General features: G+C 33.7%; 1 protein-coding gene and 3 long non-coding RNA genes across 4 annotated transcripts; all 4 read left to right on the top strand.

Moving 5' to 3' along the window:
* The first annotated feature begins 1,552 nt into the window (after positions 1–1,552).
* Positions 1,553–2,560, top strand: LOC135833707 (uncharacterized). The gene is made up of 2 exons (XR_010556524.1): positions 1,553–2,202; positions 2,285–2,560. It is a non-coding gene; the product is annotated as an uncharacterized LOC135833707 (long non-coding RNA).
* Positions 2,561–4,493: 1,933 nt separating this feature from the next.
* LOC135833706 (uncharacterized) lies at positions 4,494–5,212 on the top strand. Its single transcript, XR_010556523.1, has 2 exons — positions 4,494–4,853; positions 4,936–5,212. It is a non-coding gene; the product is annotated as an uncharacterized LOC135833706 (long non-coding RNA).
* Positions 5,213–10,985: 5,773 nt separating this feature from the next.
* Positions 10,986–15,457, top strand: LOC135833705 (uncharacterized). The gene is made up of 6 exons (XM_065347461.1): positions 10,986–11,147; positions 11,242–11,272; positions 11,949–12,295; positions 12,410–12,427; positions 14,538–14,747; positions 14,823–15,457. The coding sequence occupies exons 1-6, from the start codon at positions 11,064–11,066 to the stop codon at positions 15,453–15,455; spliced, it is 1,323 nt and encodes a 440-aa protein (XP_065203533.1). The 5' UTR covers positions 10,986–11,063; the 3' UTR covers positions 15,456–15,457.
* Positions 15,458–23,328: 7,871 nt separating this feature from the next.
* LOC135833704 (uncharacterized) lies at positions 23,329–23,837 on the top strand. Its single transcript, XR_010556522.1, has 2 exons — positions 23,329–23,450; positions 23,558–23,837. It is a non-coding gene; the product is annotated as an uncharacterized LOC135833704 (long non-coding RNA).

The raw sequence follows: 23,837 nt of genomic DNA, 5'->3' as shown, positions 1-23,837 counted from the left end.
CCTGACCTAAAGTTCAAATAGTGACACTCATATTGTCGACCTTCCTTTGCCTCAGAATTGGGCGTGAGAAAAAATTGACAGAATTTTTTTTTGATTTTGCATCAGAATAGGTATTCTTTTTTTTAATGCGACGATTTTTAAATTTACACAGCTGTTCCCTTGTGTGCCGATACTGTTACCTTGAAGTTTTGGTTGATTCGAATATATCGAACATTCTATCAACGATTAAAAAATACGCAAGTACGTCACATGTCAGGAATATTAAACTACCTATAAAATCTTTTTTTAAATCCAGCCAGTGATGTAGGGAAGTGAGAAATGATGTTTAGATCTTGGCCCAGATTCTTAAAGAATTTTAGAAAGAACCTACATGCAGCTCTTGTCATCATTTTTTCCTTTCAAAATTTTTAGGCTCTCTGCACGTCACACTTTCAGCAAAACTTTTTTAAAAAATCACTTTTTGAAGCAGAATAACAAAAAAAATTTCTAAAACACATTTGGTCATTCGGGTCAAAATTTCTGGTCAAAAGAACGTCGACATCTACGTCATTTGTGGCCTAAAGGTGAAAAAATAATAATACTTTTCCTCCTGCCTGTCACCACATTAGTCCAAAAAGTCCCCTGAAGGAGCAAAACACTCGAAAAGATTCAAAAATACTGGGTGCTGCATTGTTTGTTATGCCACACGTTTTTAGAAGCTCAGCCTGTGGTAAAGATTTTGAATTCGTTTTTCAAGTGGAAGTTTCGAACTTTTCAAACCAAAATTTCAAAATATTTCAATAAATAATTTGAACTGATCAAATCTGAACATTAATGCATGAAATTTAACCTGACCAGATCTGGCCAGATCCAAGTGGAGACCTGATACCGAACATTTTCCCCTGGAACCCAAGTTTCGGTCTTATTTTTCAAAATGAACTTGTCAAAAATTATGCGACTTTCAGTGATGTAACCTGTACGTACAAATGTATGTAATAAATCAATGTTTTGATTTGGCATTATTGTTTTGAAAATTATTTTCAGCTCGATGTAGATACCTACATAGTTTCAATTTAAACGTACTGAACGCATCACTAATGGTTAAAAAACTGTAGGTACCTACCTATACATTCAACACATGACTTGACAGGAACATCAAACCGTACATTATTGTTGAATGTACCTCGGTTATACTTAGTTCAACCAGTGCTGCAATTGTAAAAATTTCATAACATTAAGAAAATGTACTACAAGTTGTACACCATAATATTTTCCACTTTATTTATCCATTTTTCTACTACAGATAAGCCAAGTAAGTGGGGAAAAAATATGAATCATTTCATTAGATAATTTAGTTATTTATAAAAAAAAAAACAAAGAATTTATTATTATATTTTTTACAGTGACCCTTCTTGGTGTTTCAACTCGAGAGAAAGGTAAATTAATGTTTCTTTTTTCTTGGGGTTTCTACATGGAGGAGAAAATGGGTGAGTGGATGGCGATTTTCCCTTTTTGTTTTTATATAGAAAACTAACGACGCGACGCCTGGCAAAAAAAATTGTACCGAGTTAAAGAGCCCCAAAAAACGGTAGAAATGAAATTCAGCTCTTCACGAAAAAATATTATTTGATGGAAAAGCTGTAAAAATTGGTATTCCTTGCAGTTTTTTTCAAGATTTTAGAATTTTTGAGCTTATTTCAACCGTTGATTACTGACTAAGAAACATTTCAAGGAGTAATTTTATGATCACTTTTTAGTCCGTTATAACAAATTTACGAATCAATCCATCCTACCACATGAGTACGTTCCTTCCAACCATACTAAGAATGATTCTGTTGCAATTTATATTTTACAGCTCAAATTCTGCGCAAAATCCAACCCGGCGAAGCTCTTCCTATAGTCCTTTTTTTCAATCCATCAACCTCCGAACTTCAAATCCCCAAAAGCTTGAACGAAATCAAAGCGCTGCACGGAAGAATAGTAGAAGGAACCAAATTCAACTCTGGATCGAGAACTGCGAACAAACAAATGTTTTTCTGTCCAAATAAAAATTCAGAAGACAAATGTTTGATAGCCAAAAAATTTAAAACATCAGAACAATTGCAATGTGCTGAAGAACCGGTGCCGGTCATCCATAGGGTAGTGCACATTAACCACGAACCACAAGAGTGTGGTCCTGGTAAAGAAAGAAAACATGGGACTTTCCATAGATACCTTTACAAAGTGAGTTTCAGTTTGAATGATTAAGTACGTACGTACACGTACGTAGCCAAAACATTCAATTAAGAAAATAATTTAATCGCAGATTTGTGAGAATCAAGAGATTAATGGATGGTTACGATATTTGAATTACGTGGGGATTCCAATTAAACCAAAAAAGATTGAAACAAAACTAGTGGAATTGTATACTTTTTGTTACGATCTAACCGAGAAGAAAATGATATTCACTGCTCACGAAATAAAGTCTCCCACATTACTAGGTACAGATCCCTTATTTCGAGAGCACGAAATAGAATATCCTATGATGAATGACCAAGTCGTTCCTTCAAACCAATCACAGTCACAAAATGCACCACCTGGGGTAAGATTAAGTACCTATGTTTTTGATTCAAATTCAAGTTTTTTATTGGTCTTTCAAGCCTGAATATCTTTTGCCAATCTGAATTCCAGAAAGAAATCAACTCGCCAAAAGAAGACAAAATATTTGAAAAACGAGGCTATCGATCACAAAAGTTGGTTCCGTCTGAAGATATGCCACTCGCATTGTGGAGAAAGTCTACGTTCCAATATTTTAACACCGAGTTCCAACATGAAAAATTATTCAAATTATGGAACAAAATCAACGATTACATTAGAGCACGAGCAATTTATGTATTTGGCCGTGAATATACGAGAACTCAAATCGTCACAGGAGTGTTTGACATACCCATTGAAGATCTTCCAGAGTCAAAGGATGATGATCAAATACTAAATGTTTGGATCAAACTGATTTTTACCAAGACAATAGACAATAGTATTTCAGGAGTGGCCATTTTTATGAATAACTTTATAAATACGAAAGAGTACTACCCCATATCGGAAAACCCCGAAGGAAAATTCGTAGAAAAATATTGCGGACAAAATCATTGCGTGGATGATCTGAAAAGAAAATTCCAAAATGTTGGAGGTTACATAAGTTGTTGCGAGGTAACCGATGAAATTCAAGAGTTATTTGGTATGAAAGATGACGATGTCGCAAATCCTGCTCCACTTTCCCTCATTCTCAATGTAACAACAGATTACATTTGATTCGATAAAAACTGTTATTTAAGAACCGCATTTACATACTTATTTATTTGGGAATACATTTTTTTAAAAACTCGTTGTTTATTACATTTTTAGAAAAGCTTCAAATTTTGAAAAAATATAAGTAGGTATCTAAAAACTTGTCTTTTTTCATTGGAGGATCACTTGAGCAGTTTAGGAGCATCCAGCAGATTTTTGAATGTTGAACTTTCCACAACATTTTATCAAATGAAATTAGAAAGCAAGAATTTACTTTCTACCCTAATTTCAACATGCTAGTGGATTGCAGATGGTTTCAAGCCGTTCTGGAGTCTCCTTGCTGGCGAAATCAGCTCGTTATCAAAATTCAGGTCGAGAAATTTGTATTTCATTACACCTTGAAAACGTGCCAGTTTGAATAATTTCAAGATTTTTTACTTCCAACCAAATTTGAGAATCCCTACTTCGCAGAAGAATTTAGAAATAGTGCAAAAACAATTCACATTTTTTGTCTATGAAATTGGTAGGCTTCATTTTTCAACTGCGTCGAAATCTTCGAATAAAATTTTAGCGATATCTAATGTGTGTTTTATTCATCGTGCCAGATTCACAAGTCATGGTGGATCCTGACGTAAGAAAAAAACATACGTTTTCCAATTAAAATCGCATGAAATATGATGAATCGAGGTTTCAATTTGAAACTGATGTTTTGAAAATCGCTTTATTAAAAAAATACGTAAGTACGTACCTATTTCATAACTTGACGTGAACATCAAACCATAAAAATCAAGTCTTTTAGATAGATAAATGAGACAATTGCACAGCATAGGAAAAATGTACAAGCTCAGCACTGCAATTTTCTTCAATTCCCTGATATTCGTCTTTTGTGCAAATGAAAATGAGCCAAGTAAGTTGAAATTAATTCTGTACAGCAGACGAAATTTTTTCCATAAAGAAATTCCAATTAACCTAATTACAAAATTAATGGAGAATTTAACTGAATCATACCTATTTTTTACAGAAATGTTACCTAGTCATGCAACAAAGGATGAAGGTAATTGAATATTTTTTCTTCCCTTTGAGTAGGTACATAAAGGCCAGAAAGATCGATTTTTGAGCTCAAAAATAGATGACTTCCATTGCTATCAGAGATAACTTTTTTTTAAAATACTTGACAGATTTTACCTCGGCATAAATGTTACTTTTCATTCTATACCAAAAAAATTTTATATTTATGTACAGCTCAAATATTACGCAAAATCGTACCCGGCGAAGCTTTACCCGTAGTTCTCTTCTTCGACAAATCTACTTCCGAACTCCAGATCCCCAAACTGTTGAAAGAAATTAAAACGTTGCATGGAAGAATAATCGAAGGAACAAAATTCGACTCTGGGTCGAAAACTGCAAACAAACAAATGTTTTTCTGCCCGAATAAAAATTCCAATGACGAATGTTTGGTTCACAAAACATTCAAGAAATCAGAACCGCTAGAATGCGCCAAAGAACCATCGGCAGTACCGGTAATAGGAAATTTAGAGGGTGTTTATCAAATGAAGTGTGGGCCTGGAAACCAAAATGAAGAAGGGACTTTACATGGATATGTTTACAAAGTGAGCTTTGCGTTTTCAAATTTTTAAAACTCTTTATTCCACCAATAATTTTAATTTAATTCGAAACACACGCATTAAACAGATTTGTGAGAATCAAGAAATCAATGGGTGGCTGCAGTTCACGAAATACGTGGGGTTTTCAATTGAACCGGAAAAGGTTAGAGGAAATGATTTAGAAATATATTCTTTTTGTTACAATACTGCCAAGAAAAAAACTATATTCACCGTCCACGAAATAAAACTTCCATTATTAATGAATGGGTACGTTCTATTTCGAGAGCAAGAAATAGAATATGGTATGATGAATGATCAAGTTGTTTCTCCAAACCAGTCGAAGCCAGAAAATACACCTACTGAGGTGAGATTCTTTTTGGTTCTGATTCAGAATTGAAATTTTTTATGTTTAATTTATTTTTTTTCTATTTTTTATTTCACCATACCTACTCACTGGAATTTCAGGAAAAATCCAACTCGTCAAATCTAATAGAAAAACAAGGTTACCGATTACAAAAGTTGGTTCCGTCTGAAGATATGGCTTTAGCGTTATGGAGAAAGCCTACTTTTCAAAATCTGAACACCGAATTGCAGCATAACAGCTTATTCGATTTATGGAACCAAATCCATAAAGACGTTAGAAACGAAGCAATTTATAAATTCGGTAGCATGAACATAAGAACTCAATTCATTACTGGCGTATTTGACATACCCATCGAAGATCTTCCCGAATCAAGGGATAAAGATCAAATATTTAATGTCTGGGTCAAGCTGATCTTCGAAAAAGCATCAGATGGCAGTGTTTCAGGAGTAGCCATTTTTATGAATAATTTTGTCAGCACGGAAAAGAATCCCTCCACGTCTGGAAGTCCTGAAAGAAAATTCATCGAAAAATATTGCAAGCAGACTTATTGTTTTTCTTTTTTTTCAACATGAAGAGGGATCCTGTAATGAAAACATTGTGAGGAAAGAAACTTTTGTATGTGAAGTGGAACCCCAGTTTGTGATTAAACTGAAACCCTATAACATTTTTATCTATGTAAATTTTCATGTGAAGTGGAACCTTTTCATTACCAGAAAGAAAATGTTCACATTGATGAACAGAACTGAGCTTGCATAAATTGAATCTTCAACTGAAGGTGCAACACAACTAACACAAGCCTAATCAATCCAGCCCTCTGATTTGCCTTTTTTTTCAACTCAACCCATTACCAATTATTAGTTTATAGTTTATCAATGCATTAGTTCGATAGAACCTCTGATAATCATAATAATATAAGTCATTAAATCTGGATACTTCACCAGTTCACCGAGCATAAGTAGTCATGATAACCCCAAATATTGAAAATTCAGGTGATAAAAAATTTCCTTTGTGGGTATGAAAGTCCATGATGAATTTGAGTGGTAGGTTATCATATGATATCCAAATTTTTGAGCTTTTTTCTTCATCTATATACTGACAGTGGTTGCCCTCCTACCAAAATTGCAAATTAAAAATTCTGATTACCCAAATTTTCGTTGATTTAGTTCACTTTGAGAATTTCTGTTGGGTAAACATGTCTGAATTTGAGTTAACTTGGTAGGACTAATGGAATGTGAATTTGAGAAAAATTTTTGCATAGATCAGAGCATCAATGAAAATTGATCCGATGATCCCTACCAAAATTTGTGATGAATAATCATGATAACCCCAAATATTGAAAATTCAGGTGATAAAAAATTTCCTTTATGGGTAATGAAAGTCCATGGTGAATTTGAGTGGTAGGTTATCATATCATATGATATCCAAATTTTCGTTGATTTAGTTCACTTTGAGAATTTCTGTTGGGTAACGATGTCTGAATTTGAGTAAACTTGGTAGGACTAATGGAATGTGAATTTGAGAAAATTTTTTGCATGGATCAGAGCAATGAAAATTGAAAATTGATCCGATGATGGCGATGATCCTTACTAAAATTTCTGATGAATGATCATGATAACACCAAATATTGGAAATTCAGGTGATAAAAAATTTCCTTTGTGGGTAATGAAAGTCCATGGTGAATTTGAGTGGTAGGTTATCATATGATATCCAAATTTTTGAGCTTTTTTCTTCATCTATACTCACAGTGGTTGCCAGTGCCGGTTTTAAGGGGGGGGGATTTGGGTGATAATCCCCCCCCCAAGAGGCCAGTTTTTTTGGAAAAAATTTTGATGCTATAAAGTGGGAATTTTCCTAGCATTTTTGCGCTCTTGTTTCACTGAGATGGATGCCGATTACAAACCGATGTTCATTTTTTCCCATATTTTTTGAGAAGAAGAGGCCTTTTTTTTCTTCTCAAGCCCACATTATAGGTATACATTCGTACACGATTTACTTTGAATAATACTTTGCAGGCAAATTTCAGTCACTGAGGTCCCTCCTTTTTAAAAATTAAATAAATAAACGACATATTTATTCAGTGGCGTGGCCAGGAAGTGAAGGGGGCTATTGTCCTCCCTTGCGAACGAAAATTTGAAAGAAAACATGCAAAAATGAACGCTTTTTGTTGTTGTTTGGACCCATTTTTTCTGATAATTTTCGCTCTCGCTTCGCTCGAGCAGTAATTTTACCTTCATTTTCATTATAATCATCCACACATCACGATAGGTTTCCAGAAAATGACTCCTATTTCGATTTTCCATGCCTAAAAATCTGGTTTTGCCTCCTCCTTGAGGAAATTCTGACTATGCCACTGTATTTATTTGATTTCTGCTCTCCAAAAAGCCTAATTTTACCCCCCCCCCCCCACCCAAAAAAATGAGACGGCAAAATTGTTTGGTTCTGACCCAATTATCCCCCTCCAAGGAAAAATCCTGGCACCGGTACTGGTGGTTGCCCTCCTACCAAAATTGCAAATTAAAAATCCTGATTACCCAAATTTTCAACGATTTAGTTCACTTTGAGAATTTCTGTTGGGTAAAGATGTCTGAATTTGAGTAAACTTGGTAGGACTAATGGAATGTGAATTTGAGAAAATTTTTTGCACGGATCAGAGCAATGAAAATTGAAAATTGATCCGATGATCCCTACTAAAATTTCTGATGAATGATCATGATAACACCAAATATTGGAAATTCAGGTGATAAAAAATTTCCTTTGTGGGTAATGAAAGTCCATGGTGAATTTGAGTGGTAGGTTATCATATGATATCCAAATTTTTGAGCTTTTTTCTTCATCTATACTCACAGTGGTTGCCCTCCTACCAAAATTGCAAATTAAAAATCCTGATTACCCAAATTTTCAACGATTTAGTTCACTTTGAGAATTTCTGTTGGGTAAAGATGTCTGAATTTGAGTGAACTTGGTAGGACTAATGGAATGTGAATTTGAGAAAATTTTTTGCATAGATCAGAGCAATGAAAATTGATCCGATGATCCCTACTAAAATTTCTGATGAATAATCATGATAACCCCAAATATTGAAAATTCAGGTGATAAAAAATTTCCTTTGTGGGTAATGAAAGTCCATGGTAAATTTTAGTGGTAGGTTATCATATCATATGATATCCAAATTTTCGTTGATTTAGTTCACTTTGAGAATTTCTGTAGAGAAAACATGTCTGAATTTGAGTAAACTTGATAGGATTAATGGAATGTGAATTTGAGAAATTTTTTTGCATAGATCAGAGCAATGAAAATTTATCCCTACTAAAATTTCTGATGAATAATCATGATTACCCCAAATATTGAAAATTCAGGTGATAAAAAATTTCCTTTGTGGGTAATGAAAGTCCATGGTGAATTTGAGTGGTAGGTTATCATATGATATCCAAATTTTTGAGCTTTTTTCTTCATCTATACTGACAGTGGTTGCCCTCCTACCAAAATTGCAAATTAAAAATTCTGATTATCCAAATTTTCGTTGATTTAGTTCACTTTGAGAATTTCTGTTGGGTAAACATGTCTGAATTTGAGTAAACTTGGTAGGACTAATGGAATGTGAATTTGAGAAAATTTTTTGCATGGATCAGAGCAATGAAAATTGAAAATTGATCCGATGATCCCTACTAAAATTTCTGATGAATGATCATGATAACACCAAATATTGGAAATTCAGGTGATAAAAAATTTCCTTTGTGGGTAATGAAAGTCCATGGTGAATTTGAGTGGTAGGTTATCATATGATATCCAAATTTTTGAGCTTTTTTCTTCATCTATACTCACAGTGGTTGCCCTCCTACCAAAATTGCAAATTAAAAATTCTGATTATCCAAATTTTCGTTGATTTAATAGTTCACTTTGAGAATTTCTGTTGGGTAAACATGTCTGAATTTGAGTAAACTTGGTATGTTTAATGGAATGTGAATTTGAGAAAAATTTTTGCATAGATCAGAGCAATGAAAATTTATCCCTACTAAAATTTCTGATGAATAATCATGATTACCCCAAATATTGAAAATTCAGGTGATAAAAAATTTCCTTTGTGGGTAATGAAAGTCCTTGGTGAATTTGAGTGGTAGGTTATCATATGATATCCAAATTTTTGAGCTTTTTTCTTTATCTATACTGACAGTGGTTGCCCTCCTACCAAAATTGCAAATTAAAAATCCTGATTGTGATTATCCATTATCCAAATTTTCAATTTTCATCAATTTAGTTCACTTTGAGAATTTCTGTAGAGAAAACATGTCTGAATTTGAGTAAACTTGGTACTGGTGATTGGTGAAGGAGGCATTGTAGTGCCGCCGTGATCAAGCTCGCCCTGCATCGAACTTTGACTATATAGATATACTACGTATATGGACTGCTAACCCTTATCAAAGTGTAAAATGTAAACATAAAAGTCCACGCAACAAAATCGACGGTTCTAGTCGAAGATTACATGCAATTGTATGCGAGGATGACGCGAGGTGACGCGCGCATCCAAGGTTCCGTACTGTGAGAGCCAATGAGCAACGTTTTCAGGCAACGAACACCGCGTTTCATTGAGTGGACTTTGAAAATCTGGCTTACACGATTTCTCCATATAACCAACGTTAAATTGATAAGAATCAGCAGTCCATATACATAGTATATCTATATAGTCAATGGCATCGAATGTAAATATGTAAACAGAAGATGATCTGAATTCTGAACCATATCTGAACTGTATACTCAACTGAAAAAATATTTATAAGACACCCAACATCTATCATCTATGATGAAGTAAGAAACAAATGATATTATGTTGATGAATTTATTTCTAGTTAATTAATTATCGCGCGATTACACAATTAATGAATAATGAAGTGTTCTCGGGCTATGATCAACCCAAGAAAGTGAATCGTAGGATCCCACTTCAATCAGATAATTTTTGTGTAAGGAAGGTTCCAGTTCATGCATAAAATTTGCACATGAAGTAGGATCCGGTTCCACTTTAGTGATACATAGGTTCCACTTTGGCCGATGGTCCCAGTTTATATACACTAATGTACCCAGGGTTTTTTTGCTCAATTTCTTTGAAAACGAATATCCAAAAAGTTGGTGGTTACATATGTTGCTGCCAGGTTACAAAAGAAATTCAAGAGTTACTTGGCATTAAGGATGATCATTTCGCAAGTCCCGTTCCGCTCTCATCTCTTCTTTTTGTAACTAATATATAATTACCTATAACCCATAACTTTTTTTGGAATGAAATATCGAATTAGGTACCTATTATTTTCTTATTTATTAAGCCTATTTAAATCTATCCCAGAATTCTCTAAAAAGTTTTTTTAATCAGTTCTCTTTAACTTTGTTACCTACCAAGGAAGTGAATAAAGATCACTTTTAACTTTTTATATCTTTTTATTCACTTTTTACCGCACCAAAAACTTTTCCCTGGTTTTTTGAAGAATCGAAATGAAAAAAAAATCGAAAAATCAAACCACTTACAGAAGCTGACAATTTTTCAACTAGAATTTGTCAATGAATCATCAAAACAATAATCACCAAATACTGTGATGAGGTTTTGTTCATCTTTCATGGTACAAAGGTGATTCATCCACATCAAACATTTTCGACAACCTCACGTGTACACACAACCACAGATGCAGACTGTATCACAGCAGAATATCCATACCCTGCATACACATTCGTCATAATATCAACTTGACGAGCAAGATTTCGCAGAAACATTTGACAAGTAGCTGAACATTGTTTCATGAAGTGCCCATCGTGTTGTATACTTCTTCAAAAATCACTCGGGATCACACGGTCATTACAACTGTATCAAAATGTTCAAGTCTGGTTTAGTAGGCTTATTCATATTATACTTGAACATATTCGACTACATTGGAGCGCCTTCAAATCACATTCAGGTAACTCTTTAAAATGAAATTCACCTCCAACAAGAACGACAGTCCAGCAGATGTATTTCAATATAAAAAACTAACGAAATTTTTTTTCCCCCAGATACTAACTAATCGTTCACCAAAAGCAAAAAGTAAGCCTATAAATGAAGAGTCCAGGGAAAGAACCAGGTAAGTCACTTTTTTCAAAAATGAGTTTAGGGTTGAATTAAATTCACACTGAGGAGTAGAAAAATGTAGTCCATTTACATTTTGAAAAAAATCGATTTTTCGTGGTTAAAATGGCCTTTGAAAAAAAGAGGAGAAGAGAAAAATGAGCCGAGACGAAATGTGAGGCGACAGGAAGAAAATTTCAACATCGTCAACTATTTAGAATACAAAAATTTTTCATTATGTCATCATAATAATCGATTTTCATCGAATTCAAGTTGTTGCGAAACACTGATTTTTCGATTTTTTGCTTGATTTTTTCACGAAAACAGTGACTTTTCAAGTCGTGACTGGCTCATCTCTTCATTTTTTTTCTAAAATGCCTCAAGTTGTGTTTGTGGGATGTTGTGTGATGTATTTCCAGTCATTACCTTGATGAAATTCAAATTCGCTACAAAATTGGAGCCTTCTGATACTTCAAAACGCCGTAACTCAGAAGTTTGAAAAAGTGACTTATCTGGTTCTTTCCCTGGACTCTTCAAATCATTTACCTGTAAACATCACATATACTTACTTATCTAAGTATATAAAATAATAATTTCCAAAATTTCATCATTTCCGCATGTACCTTACATTTTGTTAATTGTACTCCCTACCTAGTAAATGAACTCCGAAAAATCACACCAAGAGAAGTTTTGCCAATGATTAGTATCATGAATAAAAAAACATTTACCCTCTCGACTCCAGAAGATTTGAAAACTGTTTCCATGGTAGATGGAAGAATAGCATTTGGGACACAGTTTACCTCGTCAGACCCTCACGACAAGCAGCAAATATTTCTTTGTCCCAACGAAAATTCTAACGAGAAATGCGTTGAACCTAAAACGTTTCAAAAACAGGAACCTTTGCAGTGTGGAACTGAGATCGTGCCTGTTTTGAAAATGACTTTCCAGGTACCCACGTGTGGACCAGACGCCAAAGGAACTCTTGTTACAGTGATTAATGAAGTGAGCTCAAATATTCGAAGCTGTACAGCAACTTATATCGTATAAATACATACAATTAATTTTAAAAACCTATCAAAAATTATGAAATATTTTTTATATAATGTGAATTTTCAGATTTGCAAAGCGCAAATGGTAAGTAGATAAATTATCTCGTAACCTACTGTAGATATTCTACCCATTAACTTTATTCGACTTGAAAAAAAAAAACCATTTACATATTTCACTCTCCTGGTTTTATTTCATCAAAGTTCAGCCATGTTTTATGATACCGACGAAAATAGGTACATGGTAGAATTCTCATATTTTTGAGATACCTACGTTACTAATTCGAGTACTTACGTCTAAAACCAAATTTGGCATAATTTTTTCATTCTCGATGAGGTTTTATGCCATACAAGTCTGCAAAAAAATGAGATAAGCTCAACACTCTGAAGTTCTTCTTGAATGTCTTCACTTAATTGAATGTCCAGCTTACCTCGTACAGTGTACACAAATTGATGCAATTTACTAGCTGTCTTACGACCGCATTCCATTTCCGGAGGGATTCGTCCAGGTCGCAGAAGAAAACTTGCTGGGCTAAACATGCAGCCACAAATACCGTTTCCGCTGTGATTTTTTATATATTGTAAAAAGGCATAAAAAATTATTTTTAAAAAGTTTTTTAAAGCAAATTTAGGTAAATTTTAAACCTGTTTTAATTTTTTATTTTTTTATAATCTTCAACTGGTTCAAAATATTACAAGCCCAATTTTCTTGCAATTTTTGGCGAATTTTTGAGAATCAAATCGGAGATAAAAAACAGGGATGAAATCAAAATTTTGCCAAACTACATATAAACTGTTTTAGACGTTTCGGGTAGAATTGTAAATACTTGGAAAATTTAGTAACTGAACCATGGCATGAGTATTATGATTACACAATTTTATGAAATTTGTATTTTAAGCAATAATTCAAGCATTAAAAAAAATATTGCAAACGCAATTTTCAAAAAAAGCACGCGATATCTGTCAACAAAATTCTCCCGAAACGTATTGAATCTCCACCCTCCTCCTACTTTTTAAGGAAACTATTCTTGAATAAATCTTCCAGTACATGATTATTCAAATTCAACCCAAAGTACTGATATTAAAAATTAAAAACCACCTCTCTTCATCACAAATCAAAGTTTCCAGAAAAAGTAGAATAGGATTATGAATTCTGTAGAGAACAATTTACAAAATAAGAGGGTGCATTCCCTTGGGGTTTCCTACTCAGAAATACCATTCCAATGATTACCCAGGTACCGGGGGAGATTTTTATTCAAGAATAATTTCCTCAATAACTCGGGGGAGAGCGGAAGTTTAATCCTTTTTCGGAGAATTATTTTGGGCGATACATCTTAATTAAGCATAAAGTAAATTAGGTAAGTAATTTTAAAATTATGAAAATTTCGTCAAGTAGGTACATACATATGTACAATTCTGATATTAACGAATAAGCAGAATAATTAAGAAATTTACTTTTCAGTTGATGTTAACCTATTTTTAAATATGTAAGTAAAGTACACACCGTACCTACTTACAATATGAGCAAAAATATGATTTTTACTAATCAAAGTTACCTACTCATACTAACTTACAACAAAAAAAAAAAATGAAAAAATAGGATTTGATGGTCAGCATTGTACAAAGTAGGTATCTTTAATTTGACTTTTTAAAAATGATTACGATTTGAATAGGTAATGCTTCTGATATGTATTATCAACGCGCAGATGCGGATTTAAGGGGGTACGTCAGAGACTATACATCCTCCCCCACCGATCTATCTTCAAAATTCTTTTTCGTTTTAAACGCTTTTGCCCTCATTCTAAAAAAATCTTATAAATTCTAAAATTTTGAAAGCCAAAAAAATTCCAAAATAGAAAATGAAAATTCTTATAATTCATAATGAATAAGATATCAATCTGCAGTAAAACTGATATTTCCCCCTGTATCAGTCGGCAAATTTTCAGTCAAACCCCCTCCACCCTTCCCCTCACAAAAAAACATTTTACCTATATAATTTCCTCCTAAGAAATAGGGCAAAATTATATTTGCCCCAGGCCTACATTAGCTCTGCACGGTCCTAACCACAGTACTCAGCACGTTAAAAAATTTTATTAGGTAATTATTGTCAACAAAATGACGTGATGACACCCCCCCTCCCCCAACAGCATGACTTCGATCCGCCTCTGTTTATAATTGAATTTTATGCTCTAATACAGCCATATAAATTCAATACCGAAGAAGTTGTACATTATAAATTCTGTTTCGATTCAAAAAAAAGAAAAACTCTCTTCACTTCGCATAACATCAGATCTCCAAAGCTACTCACTTCAAATTTGCTATTCCGAGAGCGAGAAGTGAACTACGAAATGCTCAACGACGATGAAATCATCGGTTCAAACTACACGATATTAAAAAGCACACTCGAGGTGAGTTTTCATCCATAGCTGAATCTTTTTTTTGGTACACGATAGGAACATTTTCAATTGATTTTCTTTTCACAGAAAGAAGCGTCATTACAGCTAGAAACTCAAAAAGATACACCACCAGAGCCAACAACTGACCCCGAAACATTTCCTTATAAAGTTCAAATGTTGGTACCACCCGATGATATGGCATTCGCCACATGGAGGAAATCCGCGTTCCACTTTTTAAACGCCGAATTGCAACATGAAAAATTAATCACACTCTGGAATAAGATTAATCGTTACGTTACAACCGCCATTTCAGAAATGCCCGTCAAAGAAAGGAAGTTCACGTCAATTTATACGAGCGTATCTGATATTCCTGAAGAAAGTGATTCTGCGCCAGGAGGCCAAAATCAAGTTTATAATGTTTGGATTAAACTCATCTACAATGAGAAAAAACATCACGGAGCGATTATTGTGATGAATAATTTCATCAGTACAAACGACCCAGGATCTTCAGTTTCTCCTTCTCCGATGGAAAAAGCAATGGATAAATATTGTTCGCCTATAGTAAATTTATGTGTGTCACATTTGAAAAAAGAGTTCGAAATGATTGGTGGAGTTGTACGTTGTTGTGAAGTGAATAAAGAATCTGAAGAATTTTTTGGTATAAAAAAGTCGTCTAATAAAGTATTGTTGCTGCCAATTAAAAATATAAATATGTATTGAGATTTGAGAAAAATTGGAGTTGAAAAAAAGTTATAATTTATTTATTTATTTATTTTTTGATATCAAGTAGATACGCATACGTATGAAAATATGTACCTTTTATTTAAAACAAGTATAAATATTTCTGAAAAAATAAAATGTTTTTTATCAAGCCTCACTTGTGTGAAATATTTTCAAGCGAAACGACTGCAAATTATACCATTTCGAATGGTCAAAATTGATTGGATTCCAAACAGGATATTTCTAGTAGCATACCTTTACCTAAGGCTCCTCTATTTGTAAACAATCATCACGTAGGACCAATCGAAATGACTTCAGACGTTTTAAAGATTTTTTCAGCTATTTTTTTTTAGTGTGAGGTTCGATGAAAACGACACCAATATCAGCTCTACTTCAAAAAATAGTGAAAATCAAGGTTGGGGCTGAGACCCCGGAGAGAGCTGGGTAAGTGCAGCACTAAATCTGATATCATATTCGTGATAAGGAGGTTCGCTATTCGCGAGAAAACGACAACTCATTCGTCAGAAGTAATAGATGTAAGATGTGTTCTTTTTATACGGATTTTGGCAGATTTTCGAGAATCTGAATTTTTGACGTTTTTTAAAGTCTCTTTTTTCAACACTTTTTACAATTCATTCACCAACTTTCAAAACCTCAAAAGTTTTCTTTTTTCAAGTAAAATCCATTATCAAAAGCTACTGTTACCTCAACAGACTCTTAAGAATTCTAAATCTGCCAAAATCCGTGTAAAAAAGAACATTATCATTCTATTATTTTCCACAAAAATCCATTTCGCCCTTTCATATGTTTTTTCAATTTTCAGGTAGGTAGGTAGGTAGGTAGGTACGGCTCATCCATTTTTTTTGAAATAATACATGTTTTTTAAAGGTCAAAAACGAATTTCAAGATTCCACTTGTGTTTAAAAAAAAAATATGGGGAACCCAAGAGTGAATTTTTATGAGGATGCTTCTCATATTTCAAGAACGAGAGACGCTCTTGGGCCTCGGGGCATTAGCTCTTTTTTTTCCTAATCTACCAAAATGGCTTTTTTGCTTGAAATCAATCCAAAATCGAATTGAGATTGAAAAATCGCAAAAAATCGAAAATTAAATCACACCGCATACGCAGCTGGTTACAATGCTGAAAAATAATCCATAATCGTGATGCGGTTTGTTTTTCAGTGACACCAGTACAATAGCAATGTTGATAATGATACGAGTTTAACTGACTTGTCAAACGATTTTGACAACTCATAAGTAACGCATAGTTTTCAAAAACATGGCTTCAACATACGTACAAAATATCTACATAGAGGTATACCAAAGGGGAATTTATCGCCTTTATGCATATTTTTCATATTGAATTCAACTCAGCGAGTAAAGCTTCAAGAGAAACACCCAACGATGAATAACTGAATCGTTTCACAGGTATCCTGTACTTCTTAAACACCAAACTCTGAATCGTAAAATCATTCTGCATTACCCAGTCCTCAAGACTAGATCAAAATGTTCAAGTTGAGCTTTGTAGGATTTTTCATATTATGCTTAAATTTATTCGACTCCATGTACGCTGCACCAGACATCCAAGTAATTTTTCAAAATAAAATTCATGTTCAGCCAGAATCGAACGTTTTAACAACTCATAATTATCTTTTTTTCAGAAACTGAATAATAGATCGTCAACAGAAAAAAGTATGCTATAATAGCAACAAGCTTCGCTTTGAAAACAATCCAAAATTTCATAAAATTACTTCTGTTTCTTGCAGTAAATTCACTACGCAAAATCCAACCCAGCGAAGTTTTGCCAATCATAGGTATTTTTTACGAAAAATATGACCTCTCGATTCCAAACGACTTGGAAAAAATTACCATGGTAGATGGCAGAATAGCGTTTGGGACACAGTTTACTCTGACAAACCCGAAAAACCCCCCACAAAAGGACCAAATATTCCTTTGTCCGATAGAAAATTCCAACAAGAAATGCTTGGTAGCTAAAAGTTTCCAAAATTTGGAACCTCTACAATGCAGCACTGAAGCCGTTCCTATTATAGAAGTAGATACTAAAAGGAGCTCGTGTGGTCCAAAAGGAGATGAAGGAATACCTTATAAAGTTACTTATAAAGTGAGTTTTCAGGTGAAATATTCGGCGTTGCAAAATCATCGTAAAAACTCTGAAATTAATATTTCTTTTTTTATTTACGAATTTGTATAGTTTTGTGAAGGTCAAAAGGTGAGTTGATATTCTATTATACTTGAGCTAAGTGTCGTATTACAATTTATGTGTTAAATATTTTATAGAAGTAAAGTATTTCACTAAAAAATTAAAAAAAAATTATACTTACATAAATAGCAAAAATAAAATTGGAGAATAGCATTCATGGACAAAAAAAGTAACAAATAGCCTAGGAAGGGAGTTACAAACAGTTATAAGTTTTCAGATTCAGGTGGCCATGAAAAATCCTTTTAAAAGACTAAATTTTACGCTCTGATATATCAACACTTCAACAGCTATTGAAAACCAAAGAAGCACCGCTATATGGATTCTGTTACCATCACGAAAAAAGAAGAATTATTTTCTCTTCGCATTTTATAATGTCCCCAAAATTACTCAATTCAAAGCTACTATTTCGAGAGCAAGAAGTGAGCTACGAAATGATTAACGACGATAGAATTGTCCCTTCAAATTACATGGCATTAAAAAATGCACTTGAGGTGAGTTCCAATCAACAGTCAACTTTTTCTTTTAAAAAAAAAAACCAAAAGGTACCTACCTAACTCGTTAATTTTTTCCCCCTCAAAGAATGAAGCACGGATAGTGCCATCGCCGTCAACTTTTCCAAATGAGGCAGTATCAGGGCCATCATCCGGACAGAAAAAATTTCCTTACAAAGTTCAAAAGCTGGTGCCAGCCGAGGATATGGCATTCGCCTTGTGGAGAAAATCCACTTTCTACTTCATAAATGCTGATTTGCAACATGAGAAATTAATCACACTTTGGAATAAGATCGGTGATTACGTAGCAAGCGCTTCTGCAAATATGTTAATTAAAGAAGGGAAACTTCCGTACATTTACAATGGCGTATTTGACATTCCTCAGAAAAGTATTTCTGCGCTAGGAGGAAGCCAAAACCAAATTTACAACATTTGGATTAAAATGGTTCTCCATGGGAAAACATACCAAACGGTGGCTATTTTGATGAATAATTTTATCGATAATACAGATAAACCAGACATCCCAGATTCTCCATCTCCGATGGAAACAGCGATAGAAAATCTGTGTGGGACAGGGAAAGATGAATGTGTGTCATCTCTGAAAGAAGAATTTACAAAAATTGGTGGCGGTGTACGTTGTTGTGTTGTGACAAAAAATATTGAGGAATTATTTGGTATGGAGGAGGGTCTCGAAGAAGTAAAGCTACTACCGATTAAAAATATTACTTTTGAGTAGAGTTAGCAGTTTCGAAAAAAAGTGTACATGTATTTCATTTTTATGGTACCTACCTACTCAATACCTTTACACATATTTTAAATTTTTATCAAGATTACATTACCTATTCATTACAAAAGACTTTGTTTAAATTAAAAGTATACCTACCTTTTTGTAAATATTTTTGAAAAAATAAATGTTTTTGATTCAACCTAATTCAGAAGAAAGGTTTGTAAAATTTTTATTGTCGACGAAATTGTTTGAATTTCTTCTGAAAATGAGTCCCACATCCTGAGTAATTTCAATCCCAAAATTAAAATTCACAATTTATCTCATCTACGCTAATTGAAAAATTACTTGAGAATTTATTTTTAAAAATTATTAAGCCAAAAAGACAACAATTTTACATGGCTAAAAAAACTTGACCACCCGAACTAAACACTGAAAACTTTTTTCATACAAATATGTACTTAGGTACATGCCTACTTGGATTTAGTGAGTTGAATTACCTCAATTTTCACTCATTTCGTAAAGATTCAACTACCTAAATGAATTCAAAATACGTATAATTTATTTTTTCGCCTTAAAATTAGCAATTTTGAAAACCAAACTGATTTAAAAAAATCACCGTAGTAGGTAATTTTTCCTGTACTCAAATCAACAATGAAGACTAGCCTATTGTTAATTTAAAAACATCAGAGTTACTTAACGCAATTTAGGTAGGTACAGGTACCAAATAATTCGCCAGACATTTTTTTTCAATATTCACAAGCATCATCGATCACAACTGTATCAACACTACAATGTGAGCATAACCTTGTCAACCAGATGAAGGCAGGTAGGTATTTCATCGAAAGAAAAACTTTGGAATAATAATCTTACGAATGACTCTCAGTCGAAGTAACATCATGGCAAACTCATCAACATACGTACTCGTATTACTGCTATTGAGAACTCTAACTGCAACAAATGCAGGTTCTCCATCCATCTTGACACAAAATCCAGGTAAATTTTGTACCCACGCAGCATTTTATCTATTTTAATTTTTAAGTAGGTAAGGCTACTTATTTCACACGGTTTTTTTTATTTTTTTCAGAAACTTCATCACCCTCAGGTTACGCAGGTCTTCCCGTAATGTTGATAGAATCAAAACCGAATACATTCGATCTGCCAGAAGATCTACCAGTTGTGACAAAATTTGTCGATCAACATGGGAATTTTCTGAGCAAAACGAAATTCTACAGTACGCCGTTCCCAAAGCCAACGTTTTTTGCCCTAGGAAATCTGACGATGATTCATTTTTCCTATACCCCAAAAAGTTCGACGATGAAGACTCGCTAGTATGTGAAACAGATCCAAATCCTGTGATTCGGATGGCCAAGCTTGCCGAGGAAACACCTGCAGACTCAATGGATGCGAATGGTCAAGTGGTGAAGTGTGGCCAAGACAAACAGGGCACTCTATATAAATACACCTACGAGGTAAGTGATGGTCTACTTTACGCAGGTGTTTTGCTTTTGTAGAGATTTTAAATGACTACCTACATTTCATTTATAGTTTAATTCGGGCGATAATACTGAATTGGAAAATGAAAACCCAGCAGCGAAAAAGGTAATTACATAGATAGAATTAATCCACACGTCTAATTTTATGGTTGAAAATGAAAATGTTACAATTTTATCCTTTAACGTACAGGATTACCCAACAGACCTGGAACTTTATAGAATATGCTACGATCATACTTCGGAAAGAGTAATGTACACCAAATACCAAATTAAATCGCCTCTTTTGTTGGAAAACGAAATGTTGAAATCAGAAAGGGAAAAATTTTACGATAAAATGACCGATGGTTACCAATATTTTGGAGATTTCATGGATAAAAAAACGGTCTACGACGAAGTAGGTTAATTATTATGACAAAAGATAGGAACTTATTTACATACATACGATCATGAACATTGATGCTACAAATCATTATTTCAATTATTCAGATCGAAAAACTGGAAATAGAAAAACCAATCAAATTCAAACATAAATTTAGTTACAATATGCACACAGTAGAAAAATATCAATACCAGCCTGAACAGCTTGTGAATCCCGATCATATGGCGTTTGCCTCATGGAGAAAACCAACTTTTCATTTTATAAACTTCGATTTAATGAATAAAGATCTAAAAGATCGATGGAATCTTGTTGATTTGATCATCAAAACGAAAGCGATAAATGAGGTGAGAGTCGTTGTTTGCGATAATTTTTCATTGCATATAATCTTAATACTTACAATGCTGGGGGTCCCCAATAATATCGAGCATAGCTAGCAAGATTTTTCGTGAGAAAATGTAGGTTGGCAGCGCTGAGCCATATGAAAACACATCGATCAATGTCACCAACCTACATTTCTTCGCGAAAATTCTCTCCAGCTGTGCTCAATATTATTGGAGACCCAGTAGGCTTACCTCACATAGGAACCTATCACATCACTTAATGGTTAGGTACCTATTATGTACCTAACTTGTATTCATTTATGATTTCCAGCCTTCTGTTCCTTTCACTGTGTACACAGGAGCTTTTGTAGATAAAATATTTTATAGATTGACTTATTCTGATACTAAAACCGAGATACCTTACGCTTGGATGAAAGTTGTCATTAAACCTGAAAACCCTAATGATCTTACACGACCATTTAAAGGAACAGCGATAATTGTGAATAATCGGATGGATGGTAATAAAATACAGGCGTTGGTCAATCGATACTGTCACGACAATAGATTTACGTTAACCGAGAGAAATAAATACGTTCGATTTTGTCCATTGACGCCACACATTCAAGCACTTTTTGACTTGGACGTAACGATTTCAGGCGATCTTATCAAATATGAAGATTCTGCAAATATTACAATACTAAAACCTTCTAATCCCATGAAAGATGACATTTTTGCACATCAAAATATAGGTGTTCTTGTATTATCTTAATGTACTATAGGGGTACCTAGATACATTTTTAGTTGTATCAAACTAAATAAGTATAATAAGTATGTCTAACTGCAGTCTATATAACATCAAGATTAAGACTTAAGACTATCATTATCATGGTATCAGATAAATTAGTATAATTCATTTATTATTTTTTTTAATAAGGGGCTGTACCGCTCGAAACTTGAAATAAATAAGTACATACATAATTATGTAATGAAGTTTTTAGTAAAGAATTTTTGAATATTATTGCGCCAAAAATTTCAAGAGTATGTTTTCTTCTCTTTTCATTCTTATTTTATGCGAATTTTTTAAACCCATATTTCTTCAAGCTCTAGCTCAATAGCGACATAAATTCTGGAAATTCATTTTCAAATTATGATTTATGCAACACAATCAAATCTTGCCGTTTGCGTAAAGGGCTATTTCTCAAAGGACGACATGCCTAGTCCGAGTAAAATCAAGGACTAAAACATTTTCAACTTCACTCCAATTCTATACCTTAGGTACCTACATATAAAACCCAAACACTCACAGTTTTTCATTCCCAAAATTTAAAAAAATATTGAAAATAATTAAAATGGTACAATCTAATCTGAATGAATTCCAATTCATCATCAGCAAAAATCTGATTTCAGTATCAAGACATCAATCCAATAAAATTCAATCCAAAAACTGAACACCACAACAAAACGAGAACGAAAAACAACACACTTGGAACACCTATTTTAATTTCCATTAACGCAATAACGTCAGTCGATCGACTTACGTGTCGAAGATATGCAAAATGTACGCGTTATTTATTATCCTGGTTATGAGCGTGAATATCACAAAACAGATACAATTCGGTGGCAGCAAAAATATTTTCAAATGGTTTGGTAAAAGTACAACAAAGAATGAACAACCACTTCCAAAATCCGGGGATATTCTTCCAATGATCATGATAGAACTCGAAAGTGAGCTTCTACCACCAACTCACATCGAGAATGCAGAGTCTCTAAAGAACAACCAGGAAGGACTTTTGGGAAATACGCAATTTGCAAGAGATAACGAGGACGACTTAGGCAGAAAGGTATTTTTTTGCCCAGCAAAGGACAAGTACCTGAAGAGGATAAAATTCCTGAACAGTATCGACGTATATGTCCATGAAGAATTATTGTTTGAAACAACTTTTGGTGATTCTGAGAAATTAAAATGCAAAGAAATACCTACTCCTATTTTAAACGATGAAAATGTTGGATGTGGTCCAAACAATGAGGGAGGCATTTACGAATTCACTTACGAAGTGAGTAAATTATGAAATGTGTTACAGAAATATCGGGTACCCTTTTTACCTACACAGAACGTTCAAAGATACCTACTTCTCTATTTCTTATTGAGATACGTATAAGTTGAGACAAAGATTAATTAACGCGTTCTCATCCCAACCAATGAGTTTTACGATGAGTAGGTAAAGGTATCAAGAATATCCAATATTCTTAAAGACATTCTATAAGAAGAACATTTGTTGGCAGCTTTGCAAACCACTGAGCAAAAAATCAAAAAAAGAATACAAGAAGAAATCATTTTTAAACACTTTCAGCAAACCAAAAAAGGTAAACTCGTGCACTTCATTTCACCTTCGTTAGGCAGGCATTCACTCGTACCTATAACCATCCAATAATTGATTTTTCCTACCTATTTTTTTGTCCCTTGCGAATAGGACTTACCATGCGAACGATTTATACCACTCAAATTATATACATTCTGCTTTCACCTTACAAAAAAAACTACCATTTTCACAGTACATGAAGTCATATCACCAACTTTATTCGCTTATAATGAGATTTATTACGATTACCTCAAAACATTCGCTATGATGACTTACGGATATGGACATTTCAAAGATGAAATTTTCGAAAAGCAGAGGGATGTTTACGAAAAAAGAGTAAGTGTAAAAGTGTTTCCTTCAAAAAAAAAAAAAAAAAATTAAAAATTAAAAA

Source organism: Planococcus citri, chromosome 2 (assembly GCF_950023065.1).
Source record: "Planococcus citri chromosome 2, ihPlaCitr1.1, whole genome shotgun sequence".
NCBI classification, from domain to species: Eukaryota; Metazoa; Arthropoda; class Insecta; order Hemiptera; family Pseudococcidae; genus Planococcus; species Planococcus citri.
The sequence above is the reverse complement of the archived record's forward strand: the minus strand, read 5'-3'. Positions and strand labels throughout refer to the sequence as shown.

Coding starts and splice junctions, on each gene's coding strand:
- LOC135833705 (XM_065347461.1), top strand. CDS start 11,064: ATGTTCAAGTCTGGTTTAGTAGGCTTATTCATATTATACTTGAACATA. Junction 11,148..11,241: donor CGCCTTCAAATCACATTCAG/GTAACTCTTTAA, acceptor TTTTTCCCCCAG/ATACTAACTAATCGTTCACC. Junction 14,748..14,822: donor TATTAAAAAGCACACTCGAG/GTGAGTTTTCAT, acceptor TTCTTTTCACAG/AAAGAAGCGTCATTACAGCT.